General features: G+C 55.2%; 1 protein-coding gene across 1 annotated transcript; it reads right to left on the reverse strand.

Moving 5' to 3' along the window:
* Positions 1 to 1,551: 1,551 nt before the first annotated feature.
* Positions 1,552 to 11,359, reverse strand: LOC130029315 (keratin, type II cytoskeletal 75-like). Its single transcript, XM_056120256.1, has 9 exons — positions 10,862 to 11,359; positions 10,088 to 10,302; positions 9,121 to 9,181; positions 8,687 to 8,782; positions 7,546 to 7,710; positions 5,990 to 6,115; positions 5,634 to 5,854; positions 4,119 to 4,153; positions 1,552 to 1,796 (listed from the first exon to the last, which is right to left on the reverse strand). Exons 1-9 carry the CDS (start codon positions 11,357 to 11,359, stop codon positions 1,552 to 1,554), a joined length of 1,662 nt encoding a protein of 553 aa, XP_055976231.1.
* Between the last annotated feature and the right edge of the window lie 1,709 nt (positions 11,360 to 13,068).

Genomic DNA, 13,068 nt, shown 5'->3' on the forward strand with positions numbered 1-13,068 from the left:
CCCTCCCTCCCTCCTTTCCACCCTTCCTTCCTTCCTTCCTTCCTTCCTTCCTTCCTTCCTTCCTTCTTTCCTTCCCTCCCTCCCTCCCTCCCTCCCTCCTTCCCACCCTTCCTTCCTTCCTTCCTTCCTTCCTTCCTTCCTTCCTTCCTTCTTTCCTTCCCTCCCTCCCTCCCTCCCTCCCTCCCTCCCTCCCTCCCTCCCTCCCTCCCTCCCTCCCTTCCTTCCTTCCTTCCTTCCTTCCTTCCTTCCTTCCTTCCTTCCTTCGCACTGGGTGGTTACTCAGGGCTATTCCTGTCTGGGTGCCTTGGGGACAATGTAGTTCTGACCTTAGGTCTCCAGTATACAAAGCATGCACTCTAACTGTTGAACCATCTCTCTGGCCTACGTAGGCTGCTTCTTTGTTTTCCCATGTATGTATTTTTTGCCACTAGAGACCAAACCCAGAGTTTCATCAACCCCAAGGCTCACACAGGCCGGGCAAGTGTTTGACCGCTGAGCCATACCGCCAGCTTCCTTAGTGTCACTTCTCTCTTCCTGTCCGTTCTTCCCAGTCCCCCCACCCATCACCCTTGGGATTTCCCTCATTGCTCCTGGTCTCCACTTAACTCTGGCTCCATCCCCCTGTTGGTGTGGGGTGGGAATGGGGGTTCTGAGTCCTGGTTCCCAGGTGCAGCAATCCCACCCCAGACCCTAGCTTGCTCCTGGGCACTGGCCCCCGCCTCCAAGCCCGTGTGGGTCTCCGTGCTGGGCGGCACCCTCATGGGAGGGGGCCTTCGACTTTATAAACCAGGAATGTGGGAGCTTCCAGGATGTCTCACTGGCCTGCAATTACACCGACTTGCTCCTTGGCTTGGGGAAAGGCTGCCCTAGGGGCTGACTTTTAACTCCTGGCCTCACCTGTCATTTCTCTGCTGGGCCTGCAAGTCTGAAGCTGTAGGGAACACAGAGTCCTTAGGTTGGTGGGTTGCGTCCCCACCCCACCCCGCCTCCCAGTCTGCTGTGGGGAGGGCAGAGCTGGCCCGGAGGGACTGGACAGGAGTGGGAGGCAGGGCAGAGCCTCTGCCCAGGGGCCACACTTCTCAGAAGAGGCATCCCCAGGAGAGGTAGGAGGAAGTGGGCAGAGCGGGAGGGTGTCCGCTGCAGGCAGTGAGTCCTTGGGGAGGAAGGAGACAGTATCTGCTGGTCTGGACCTTTCTGCCGTGGGTTGCTGAGCCGGAGGAGGCCTGCAGAAGGACGGGGTCTGTTCTCCCCATACCCCACCCCCCCACCCTGCCAAACGGAGGGCAACACCAAGTACATTCCATTGCATTTAATAGATACGGGGGGGGGGTGGCTGAGGAGACACTCCCCAAATGGATGCAAGGCAGCACTGAGGGAAGGCTCCCAAGAGGCGCCAGGAGGGAAATTCAGGAGGGAGGGGACTTTGGCACAGAGACAGAGAAGGCACCCAGAGCAGTCTGGCTCGGGCCGGGGAGGGGGATTCGCCAGGCCATGGGGAGGGCAGGATGTTCAGGGGCAGGGCTCTGCGATGCCACAGCAAGAGGGGCGGCATCAGTGCTTGAAGCTCTTCCGGCTGGAGGACGTGGTGGAGATGAACTTGACGCTGGAGCCACCGCCTCCAAGGCTGCGGCAGCTGCTGGCGCTAAAGCCGGAGCCTGCCAGGCCCGCACCCAGGCTGTGGCTGCTGTGGCCACCGGGTGCGAAGGAGTAGCCGCTGCCTCCACAGAGACCCAGGCCGGATCCTCCCAGGCTGCTGCCACCGCTATAGCCGCTGGACATGGTGGACGTGACCACCGCTGCCAGAGGAGGAGAGGAGCGGGGTCAGGCTGGGAGAGGCAGCCCAGAAGTCGGGCTGTGTTCTGAAGCGCTGAGGGGCCCTGGGGTCTGCTCAGGTAGCTGCCTCCTCTCCCAACCCCAGGGTTGTCAGTGTGGGGTCCCTGACCTGTGCCTCCGCAGGGACTTTCCTGAGCTGAATTCCCGAGGGGAACAGTGTCCTGACCACCTTCTTCCATCTCTCTACTTGGTACCTCTCTTCTGCTTCCACAACTCACTGGGCACAAGCCTCTCCTAGGGCGCTGTTTGGGGTGTCATTCTCTGGCTCCTGTTGTCCTGGGCCCTTCAATTAGGCCCACTTTCCTCTGGACCGAGGCAGGGGTCTGTCTTCCCTCTGAAAGCCTCCGGTGTGTCTCTGGGCCTCTCCTGATTGCCCCCGGACTCCCCTCAGAATTCCTGAGAGGCTGGAATATTTCTGATTGAACAAGAGACCTATAGCCCAGTGGGTCTATGTGCTCCCCTTACATTCCTCCCCGCCCAACTTTGGAAACCACCATCCCCTCAAACAAGTCACAACCCTTGCGTTCTTCAGGGGCACACTAACATTAGAAAAATGGATTCCCATTTTTGGTTTTTTGTTGGTTTTGGTTTTTGAGCCACACCTGGCGATGCTCAGGGGTTACTCCTGGCTCTGTACTCAGGAATTATTCCTGAGTTGTGGAATTATTGGGGAATCATATAGGATGCTGGGGATCAAACCCGGGTCAACTGTGTGCAAGGCAAATGCCGTCTCCACTGTACTATCTCTCCAGCCCCTGGATTCCGTTTTGAATGAACTGTTTCCTCCTTAAATTACATGGAAAGTCTAACAGACCCGTTCTCCCCACCCACACTGTGACTGAGACCCTGTTTGGAATTAGGCTCTGGCAGATGTAATCCAGCTGAGATAAAGGTAAGGGTGACCCTAATCCAGTAGGACTAGTGTCCCTCTAAGGAGAGGGGAGATGTCCTTGTAAGGACAGACAGACAGGAGGGCTGGAGCAATAGCACAGTGGGTAGGGTGTTTGCCTTGCACGCAGCCAACTCGGGTTTGATCCCCAGCATCCCATAAGGTCCCCTGAGCATCGCCAGGCGTCATTTCTGAGTGCAGAACCAGGAGTACCCCTGTGCATCTCTGGGTGTTACTCAAGAAGCACAGAGAAAGAACAAACAAAGGACAGAGAGACAGGGAAAGGTCATATTATCGGAGGCAGAAGGGGGTGATACAGTTGTAAAAGTGGGGAGACCAGAGGCCTGGTGGCAGGGAGAGGCAAGGACGAACTTTCCCCCACAGACACCTCGGTTTTGACTTTCTTGCTTCCAGAACCATGAGACAACGCGTCTCACAGTAACCCTGCGTGTGGGGCTTTGTCGGGGGGGTAGCCCCAAGAACAGAGTTCAGATGTTTCAGTGCTTTCCAGAGACAGGGAGGAACGAAGCCTTGGCAATTAGGCTTCAGTCCCAAAAATGAGTCAAGAAGACGGTGGAAGGTGGATACGGGGGAGGGGATGTCTGAGGGCCCGGGGTAACCTGGAAGCTACACTTTCCTGCCTCATGCATCAAGAGTGCACTTGCGCCTGGTTTCAGGAGGTGGAGCAAGTCCCTTCTCTCACCTCCAGAGGCCAGCAACGAGCTCTGGGAGCCAAGCCCTGCTTCCAGCTGGCAGCCGGAATCCAGCACCATGGCAGCTGGCTGACACCTCTTCTGTTTCTGAGGGAACGCACCCAACTGCTCCCCTTTGGGTGCTCTCACTGCCTTGGCAACCTGGGGTCACCTTCTGCAGATACCCTCTGCAGAGGCTCCCCAGTTGTTTCTGGGAGGGCTGCCTTGTGGACAATCCCCTAGGATCCATTGGAAAGGTTCCCTTGGAAGGTTGAACAGGGCTGGAGTTTCTACAAATCCCATCTATCTCGATTCCCATCTTGAGCTAGTCCCGAGCCCCAGGAAGATCCATGTGGATTCTTGGGTTGGGGAGGCTCGGCTCATGGGTTTTCTACAGCTGTGCTCAGGCCTGTGCAGGCTCTGCAGGTGTAAGAGGGTTGAGAACCACGGCTCCAAACGCAGGCAGTAGGATCCCAGAAAACCCCTCCTCACCCCTCGGTGCTTGCAAAGAGGCAAGAATCCTGCCCTGAACGATGCTCTCCTTAATAGTGCTCTCCTTCCAGGGAATTCAGGCCTCAGGTTCAGAGTGAACCCAGCCAGGTGGTTCCCTCTGCCTGTCCATCACACGCCCTTCCGCCTCCCTGCCCACCCCCCAACCCTCTCCCACACATGCAGTAAAGGCCACGCAACGGGGTCATACTTACAGATGTTAACGGGAGAGACGCCTTCTCCACTCAGCCTGGTGGGAGAAGGGAAGTAAGCAAGTCAGCAGTGGGCCAGGTAAGGGGGGAATGTGCAACTGATCTAAGAGTTTTTCAAAGCCCTTTGGTATTTTATTATAGAAGCAATGGAAACTTCCACATCGATATTGAATATTGTATTAGACATTTATAATCTAGGGCCAGAGAGATATTACAGGGTTTAAGGTACATGCCTTAGCATATGACTGATCCTGGTACCTCATGTCGGTACAAACCTGGATACCGCTGAGTATAGCACCAGGGTAATCCACCACAGCATCTGAGCAGTACCACATCCTTGGGCCCTCCCAATGAACCACATGCATGGTTCTGAGAATTGCCGGGAAGGACCCCAGGCACTCCTGAGTATCTCTTGAGAGACACCCACCACTCACCCCGAAAACAAAACAAAACAAAACAAAACCTAAAACAGTAATGAATGGTATAATGTAGAGTTTGAAGTTCAGAGGAGCAAAACCAGTTATTTTAGAATTAGATTTAAACTAGGGAGATTTAGACTTCCGGAAAGGAAAGCTAATCGTGCATTGAGGTGAACAGAAAGGCATGAGATGAGAAAATCTCTCCATCCACAATGAATTTCTTTGCACCGGGCAGTGATGGGTTGTTGGTGTGGTGAGGTCTGAATCACACATGCAATAACAACAAAAATCTGCCTGCTTTTGTTGTAGCAACGAGAGTATTTTCAGTTAGCTTCCCGAGGAAGGAGGGACGCTCATTCTCACACATGCACTTAGATGACTAAGAGCTAATATTCATGGTGTACCTGTTATCTACCTGATGCTACCTCGTTCTCTCCACGACCCAGTGAGTAGGCATTTGTCTCTCACTCTGACAAGCAGTGACACTGTCACTCAGAGAGGTTATGCCAACAAAACTGGATTTAAAGCCAGATTCTTTAGATGCCCAAACCCGTGTGTATCGTTGGCCAGGAAGTTGAGTGACTGCTAACACTGGTGAAGAATATGTGTGCCCAGCATTGTTCTCAGAGCTTCACCTGTTTTCTTCTAACTAACACTATTGTTGTTTCTGGTTTACAGAAGAGGATTCTGAGCCAGGGAGATGTTAAGGGCTTTGCCCTGAGTCACACGGCTGGTCTTGCCAGAGCTCAAAATGCCCACTGTGACTGGGGGTCAGGGCACTTGGTCTTTATCCTATCACTGAAGAAATTTATGGTAACAGGTAGAAACAGCTTTACCTACGGTTCCTTGACTAGTTAGTGATAGAACCTTAAGTCCAAATCTTAGTTTACTCCCAGTCCAAAGCTATTCCCATCACTTGTCCAGTCCTGCCTCCATTAGGTAGAATTTACTTTCATGGGGTCCTAGAGTTTTACAGCTCAAACATAGGAGGTTGGCAATGGTTTACTAGAAGAATAGCAGCGACCGTCCACCATAGCCCAATTGCACCCGCCTTTGGCCCCCTCTTCCTGACGAGACAGGCCCAGTTCTCTGCGCTCACCTGCACTCCTCGCCCTCCAGCAGCTTGCGGTAGGTGGCGATCTCCACGTCCAGGGCCAGCTTCACGTTCATCAGCTCCTGGTACTCGCGCAGCAGCCGCGCCATGTCCTGCTTGGCCTTCTGCAGGGCCTCCTCCAGGTCTACCAGCTTGGCCCGCGCATCCTTGAGGGCCAGTTCCCCACGCTGCTCTGCATCGGCGATGGCTGTCTGCAGGCTGGCGCACTGGAAGACAGGGAGGAAGCCATGAGTCTTAACCTGCCGACCCTCGAGGTTGCGTGGCCATGTGGGGACGCGTCTGCAGGACATAGAGTACCACCTGGAAGAACTGGGTGCATTCTCGAGCTGCCCAAACAGTACCTGCTTCTTGACATTATCGATCTCGGCTCTCAGCCTCTGGATCATGCGGTTCATCTCAGAGATCTCCTGCTTGGTGTTGCGGAGGTCATCACCATGCCGGCCCGCGGAGACCTGCAGCTCCTCATACTGAAAGGTCCAGAGCAGGGTCAGTGGGATCTCCAAGCGCCCAGCCCGGGCACCCCAAGTGCGCGTTGAGTCTGTTCCTCGGTGCCTCAGAAGCCCCATCCGTGGACTGATCACTCCCTCACCCCCGGGCGCCACAATTCGGCTGAGCTTTCTGGAGCACACTTGCTTCCCAGACACGGATGCAACCCTGTGACTATCACAGAGCAGAAGCACTGTGCACTCTCCTCATCACAGGTGTGGGAAGCTACAGAATGTAGAGGTCCTGATGCAGGAAGTGCCTCAAGTGATGTGGGCCCTCCCCACAGGGAACAAAGGGCCTGGCGAGGTGTGAGAGAGGGGTGAGGGGCATTGGAGGTCAAGGAGGTGCTTCCAGAAAGCGGAGGAGCTCATGCTGTGCCTGGGTATGAGAAAGAGTGATCTGAATGATTGGGTTGGGCATGGGGGGCATCTAGAACATTCCAGACAGGAAAAACAGTTTCTGTGAAGCAGCACAAAGGAACATGGCCCCAAGAATGAGCAACAAGCTGAACACGGTCCTTGGGGAGTTCCTGGCTGCGGGACGGACATCCAGACCACTAAGGACCAGCTCTTTTAAGAGCCCTTTGAGTCCCAGAGTGGGGGAAGTAGGAGGAGGAAAGGAGAGGGTAGAAGGCAGGGGATGGAGGGAGGCTGAATGGAGCCCGGTCTGGAAGGTTCTAATGGATCCTGTCTCTCAAGCAGCTCTCATCTAAAGATGCAAATTTCCCCAGGTGGTTGACCATTGGGTGGGGTTCCCCAACCCTCTGCATTCCTCCAAAGGCTTCTGCAGCTGTGGTTTCTCTTGACTTCCTCCTCTGCCTCATATGTGCCTTGTTCCACCAGGCGTTCATTCTGCCTCTCAGCCCCACAGGCTGGTCTTGAACACCTTCCCCTCCCTCTGGCCACCTTCAGTCCTCTTGCTTCTCAAAGTGGACTGAAAGTCCACCTCTTCTTGGAAGCACTTTATTATGCTGCCTCTTCACTTCCTATTCCCTTGCCCACTCGCTTCACACCTCCCAGACACAGAGTTCTGTTTGTACTTAATTCCTTCCTAGCCCTGCAACTCACTGGGCATGGATGGGAGTTATGCGTGCCTTGAATAAATAAGTCTTTTAGTCACAGCTTTATGGCTGCTGGCTGGCTGTTTTGGGGTCTCACCCAGCACCCAAACGGATTGTAAGTGATGAGGTTATTGAGCGCTCAGCATGCCTGGCCACACGCTGGTACATATGGATGGGTTTCCGCATGCTTAACAAGCTAAGTTTTCACAGCCTCAGAAATACTTCTGCCAAATGCAAAGGGATAAAAACTTGCATATCCCCTGAGGCCTGTGGCTACTTGCTGAAGGATGTGTTGGGACTGCAGTGAACACTCTGCCCAGGGCAGATCATGGAAGTGCCCACAGTGCCCACCTTAGTCTGGTACCAGGACTCAGCCTCAGCCCGGCTGCGGTTAGCGATGTCCTCGTACTGGGCCTTGACCTCGGCGATGATGCTGTCCAGGTCCAGGGAGCGGTTGTTGTCCATGGACAGGACCACGGACGTGTCACTGACTTGGGTCTGCATCTGGGCCAGCTCCTGCAGGGCCGCAAACCCAAGGTCACTGTGGCAGAGAAGAAGCCACCCAGGAACCCTGGGACATACCACTCTTCTAGGGCAGGAATCCCCTCCTGGGCAGCCCTGCTGAGGCCTTCTCCTGCACACATCCAGCCAGAGAGGGGCCCTCTGGCAATTCAGGAGCAAGGCAGTGGGAGTATGAGCCCAGTAGCTTGTCTCCAGGCTCCTATCCTGGTAACTTTCCTAACTATAGAGCAGAGGTGCCAAATCTAGTTGACCTCTCACCCCTTTTCAAAAAGAAAACTCACTCAGTGTTCCGCTGAAAATTAGCCTTTTAAAAATGAACAACAAAACTGCACCCCCATATGCATCCTTGGCTACCACTGCCTTCCCTGGATTGTTCTAGCACCTTGATAAGGCGGGGTAGAGGGTAAAATCAATCACTTTCGGAAACACTGGAGTGAAGAGTGAGTTTTCTCTGAATCCAAACTACTGGGACTTGAAAAGGACCCAGGTTGGTTCATATGCCAGCATGTAAGAATTCTGCAGGATCGGTGATCTCAGGGTGCTGTTGCCCCTCGCAATGTGACCCCATCCCTCTTTCCTTCCCTGTCCCCAGACCCAGGTTCCAGTGCTCAGGAAAAAGCATCTCAAATGGCAAGAAGCACCTTGACCAGGGGATTGAGCACATCCAGCCCTCCTGAGCTGTCCTTGGAGGTAGAGGAAGTGAGTTTGGATCCTTTGGGGGTGTTACCTCTTGATCTGGGATGAGAGAGCCTCTCCAGCTGGTTACGAGGCAGGGTCAGAAGCTCAGGGCTGCAGTAGGCTTCAGTGTGGCCAGATTTCAGGCACCACTCTCGGGTTCCCAATCCCCCCATCCCCCTGGAGAATCTGGGGCCCAGAGCTGGGCAGGGGCACGGTGGACACCAGTTTCTGCAACATCCCATACTTGCTAGCTTCAGACCTAGGAGGAACAAACACACCCACGCGCTCCTACCGCCTCAAAGAGCATCCGGAAGAAATTGGTCTCATCGGTCAGAGAGTGGACCTTGGCTTCCAACTCTATCTTGTTCATGTAGGCGGCGTCCACATCCTTGAAGGAGAGGGGTTCTGAGACCCTGGCCCCAAGCAGCACTCCAAAAAGAGTTGCACATGTCCAATTCCCTGTGCGCCCCCTTCTGGGCTGGGTTTCAGCAAACTCTGTGTCTGGGGTTCAGCACTCAGGGTGAGTGATTGCTGAGAATTGGGGGCTTAGGTTCCTGAGTGAACAGAGACCCAGCCAGGATTCTCAAGGCCAGGTCTCTCCAGGGAACTTGAGCAGATTTGTGCTCTCCTCAGTGTGCCAAGGGTGAGGGCACATTTCCGGAGAGACCTAGATGTTGGGTTACCCCACACTATGAGTCTCCTCTTTTGAGAGAGATTTCCACCCACCTTCTTCAGGGCCACAAACTCGTTCTCTGCTGCTGTGCGCTTATTAATTTCATCCTCATACCTGTGAGGGCAGAAAAGAGGGGGTGGATGTTGGGGAAACCTTCCTGGGAGGAGTGAACGGTGCTGCAGGAGCAAGAGTTCAGGCACCTCGAATCTGCTTCGGCTCTCCTGCTGACCTGCGTGTGACTCTAGTGACTCACGTAACCTCTCTTTCCTCCTCTATAAAAGGGGATAATCTATGCTGCTCGGTTTCTGTAAGACTAGGTGGTGGGCACAGAACTAATGAGAAGAGCAAGAGGTGCTGATGTAACTCCACCTTCTTCGAGCTCCCTAATTCCAGCCTTGAAAGAATTCTGCTGCTTGAAGTGCCTACTAGAACTGTGTGTGGGACAGGTGGAGGGGAACTTTATCTATTGGACACAGTTCCTAAGAAATTTTGCAGGCCCTCTCTCTCCCCTCGGTGAAACTCGGGGGTTGTGGGGGGGGGCGCTTCTGAGAAGTGTGCTTCTTGAAACTAGGTGTAGTGCAATAGTGCAAATTCAGAAGCCCAGGGAAGCCAGCTAAGGGCTTGACTAGCCTGCTTTTCCAGGGCATGTTTCATGCTGCCTTGGGGATTGTGGTCCTTCCACACTTGCCTTCTGGAGACTCAGATCGCTATGGTTACACTCTAACGTATGTGCATACTGAAAAGGCAAGTGGCCTCAGTAACAGAGCCATGTCCAGTGGAACTAAACCACATGCTGGCTGCAAAAGAATGTCCTCTCTTTCCACTTGGAGAGAGGCTACAGAGATCCCTCGAAGGCCAGGGGATGTAGAACAAACCTCTTGCAAACAGCCCGATCAGAGTGTCCCTTCATTTCCCCACACGGCAGCATCTTCACATGCCCAGTATTCCAACTGATGCTGCCATCTGCTTCTTGGCACCTCCCAGATAACCGTGTGGGCCCACAGCCTGCCTGTCACTTACCTGACTTTGAAATCTTCAACGACGTCCTGCATGTTCCTCAGCTCAGCGTCCAGCCGGCCCCGCTCGCTGGTGACGCTGTCCAGCTGCCGCCGGAGGTCATTGATGTAGGCATCGAAGAAGGGCTCCAGGCTCTGCCTCACAGTCCTGGTACCCTGATCCTGCAGGAGGCTCCACTTGGTTTCCAGGACCTTGTTCTGCTGCTCCAGGAAGCGCACCTGGTTGGGGGTAGGCGAGGAGGGTGAAATCTGGGGACCAGGGGGGAGGCTGAGCCCCAACACACCCACAAATAAGGGAAAGAAGAGAAGCACAAGTCCCACTCGACAGCCCTCTGCCAACCACAAGTGGACACCTGCAGCTCCCAGTGAGAAAGCCCTGGGTGCTGCCCCGGTGTTCTGAGGGCTCCCACTGAACTCGAATCTTGGGAATAGGCAGTCTGTGGGGTGGGGGTAGGGGTGGGGGTCCATTCATGCTTGAGAGCCTCAGCAATGCTGCTCTGGGTTTGCTCAGTAGAAATCCCTCCTGTGGAGAACAAGTTCACTCTTCCCTGAGTGGTGGTGACTGGACCAGTCCATGAAGCTCCTCAGAAGAACAAGGGAAAATTTCTAGAAGCTCCTGTGGAGCAAGTGGTCTCACCAGGGGTTGCCTCATTTTCCTCAGAGGTCCTGTGGCGCTGTGGTTGAGGAAGGACACCCCACCACTGCTCCTGCTGGGGGCCGGGGTCCCACCCAGAGTTCAGGCTGCTGATTCCACAGAACAGATGAGACTTCCTCTCACCTTGTCGATGAAGGAGGCGAACTTGTTGTTGAGGGTCTTGATCTGTTCCTTCTCCTCCTTCCTCACGCGCTGGATGGTGGGGTCGATTTGCAGGTTGAGGGGTGTCAGGAGGCTCTGGTTGACGGTCACCTCTTGGATACTCCCAGAGGGGCAGATGGGGAAGCCGGGGCTTCCAAAGCCCCCTCCCACCCCACCCCCACACCCAAACCCACTGCTGACCCCAAACCCGCTGCCCACCCTACCGCCAAAGCCACTCCGGAAGCCGCTTCCACATCCACCCACAGAAACCCGCTTGGTGCCCCCCAGGTTGTAGAGGCTGCGGCTTCCAAAGGCAGCGCCGTGCCCGCTGACCCTCCCCAGTCCTCCACTGGTCCCTGAGGGCCGGACCATGGAGATGGAGCTAAATCTGGAGCGTCCATGGGCTGGGCTGGTGGCTGAGGCCGCACTGAAGCCCCGACGGCTGCCCGTCTGGAAAGTGATGGTCGACTGCCTGGACATGGTAGCTGAGGAAGGCGGCTGGGACGCGCTCCTGTCAGGGCTGATGAAGGGGGCCGGAGGAGATGGGGCATCTGGACAGCCCCAGGCCCCCTGAGCTTTTATCGGCCCTTGGCAGGGGCGGGGCAGGCGGATGGCAGCCTCTGATGGCATCCCCCAGGCATTTGCCAGGCCTGAGCTCACATCACTCCACTCTGGAAATGGGGTGAAAAAAAAGCGCTACCGGTTGGTGTTGGTTCCCGGGCATCCCTCCCTCCCCCACGGTGGAAACTCCTTTCTAGTTGCAACTTGATCAGCAGACGAATGAGAAGCACGTTAATTGCTTTCAGTCATGGCCTAATCATGCATCTTTTCATGGACGCAAAAACACTGTCTCATCTCCAAACCGCTTCCTTAGGCCTGGGACCGACTCGCTTCTGTCCAAACAGTTTGTGTCAGTGTGAGGGCTGGAGGGTCACCGTTTCCTGTTCCTTCCTGTTGCTTCTTATTCCTGAGCATTTTCTCAGCGGTGATTTCCCAGCAACAACCCCCTCACCTCCACCGCGCCACCACCATACTCCCCCCAAACGGTCTTTCCAGATCTTGAAAATCCAGCCCTACCTGCCCCTTCCTGAGAAATCCACCTGGTTCTCACTGCCCTTAATTTTACTCCTGAGCTTCCGAATCCTCTCTGCACACATCGGGACTGTGAGTGTGCGTGTGTGCACGTGTGGACTTGGCTCCTCTGTAAACGCCTTGAGTCTTGGAGTTGGAGACCACCCAGCGGGGAGTCTGGAGCCGGGTGTGTACCCCTCGCAGGGCACTGGGTGCTGAGTGGCTGTTTGCCGTGTCTCCTCATACAGTCAAGTTGGCAAATCAGGAAGGACCCGCAGCAGGATTGGAGAGGTGCTGTGCCCATGTTCTGCGCCTTCAACAACAGACTCTCAGTCCCGGTGGGAGACCAGTGGGAGCCTCTGACTGCATAGGGGGTTACCAGCTTCCAACTTGGTTTGGGGCTGTCATAGCCCCTGAGTCTCCCAGGCCAGATTCTCCTTCCATTGAGACCAGAGTTCCTGGGCCTTGAACCTTCCAAATACGTCTTGGCTTATGTGAGGCCGAGATTCTTTCTTCTTCTATTTGACCTGTGAACCATGCGCATCCACTGACAAACTGTCTGGGAGCCTGCAAGGCTGCGCACGGCCCCTTTTCTGCATCTCTGCTCCCCTCTCCACCATGCAGGGCACCAGCGGCAAGAGATCCTTTTGCCTTGCTGGTTTCTAGCTCTCTTGTCTTTTGGGGGAAGGGGTGCACCCAGTGGTGTGGGGGCTACTCCCAGAGCAGAACTTGGGGGTCGCTCAGGGAATTGTGTGGTGCCGGGGATGGAGCCCAGGGCTCCTGCATGCAAAGCTGGCACGCCCAGTCCTCTGAGCCATCTCAGACCCTGACTTCTAGCTCCTGACCGGGACTTGGAGGAAAGGAGCATGCAAGCAGAGGGATGCATGTGCTGTGTCCGTGTGGTAGAGGAGGACTCAGCACTGCTAGGCTGTGGGGGGCACAGATGGAGCCCAGGCTCTGTCCCACGGGTGCCTTTCCTGAGGGTCACGGTCATCTTGCCTGATGCCAGGATCTAGGCTGCTCTGTTCTCGGAGTTCCTTCCTCCGTGGAGCGGCATCCGGGGGCAGAACCTCTCCTCGGTGGAGAGGCTGTAAGAGTCTCAGTTTGCCCAGGAACCT

Source organism: Sorex fumeus, unplaced genomic scaffold (assembly GCF_029834395.1).
Source record: "Sorex fumeus unplaced genomic scaffold, SorFum_2.1 ptg000042l, whole genome shotgun sequence".
Taxonomy (NCBI): domain Eukaryota; kingdom Metazoa; phylum Chordata; class Mammalia; order Eulipotyphla; family Soricidae; genus Sorex; species Sorex fumeus.

Coding starts and splice junctions, on each gene's coding strand:
- LOC130029315 (XM_056120256.1), bottom strand. CDS start 11,359: ATGTCCAGGCAGTCGACCATCACTTTCCAGACGGGCAGCCGTCGGGGC. Junction 10,303..10,861: donor TCGCCTCCTTCATCGACAAG/GTGAGAGGAAGT, acceptor ACCCCCAACCAG/GTGCGCTTCCTGGAGCAGCA. Junction 6,116..7,545: donor AGTCCTGGTACCAGACTAAG/GTGGGCACTGTG, acceptor TGGACCTTTCAG/TATGAGGAGCTGCAGGTCTC.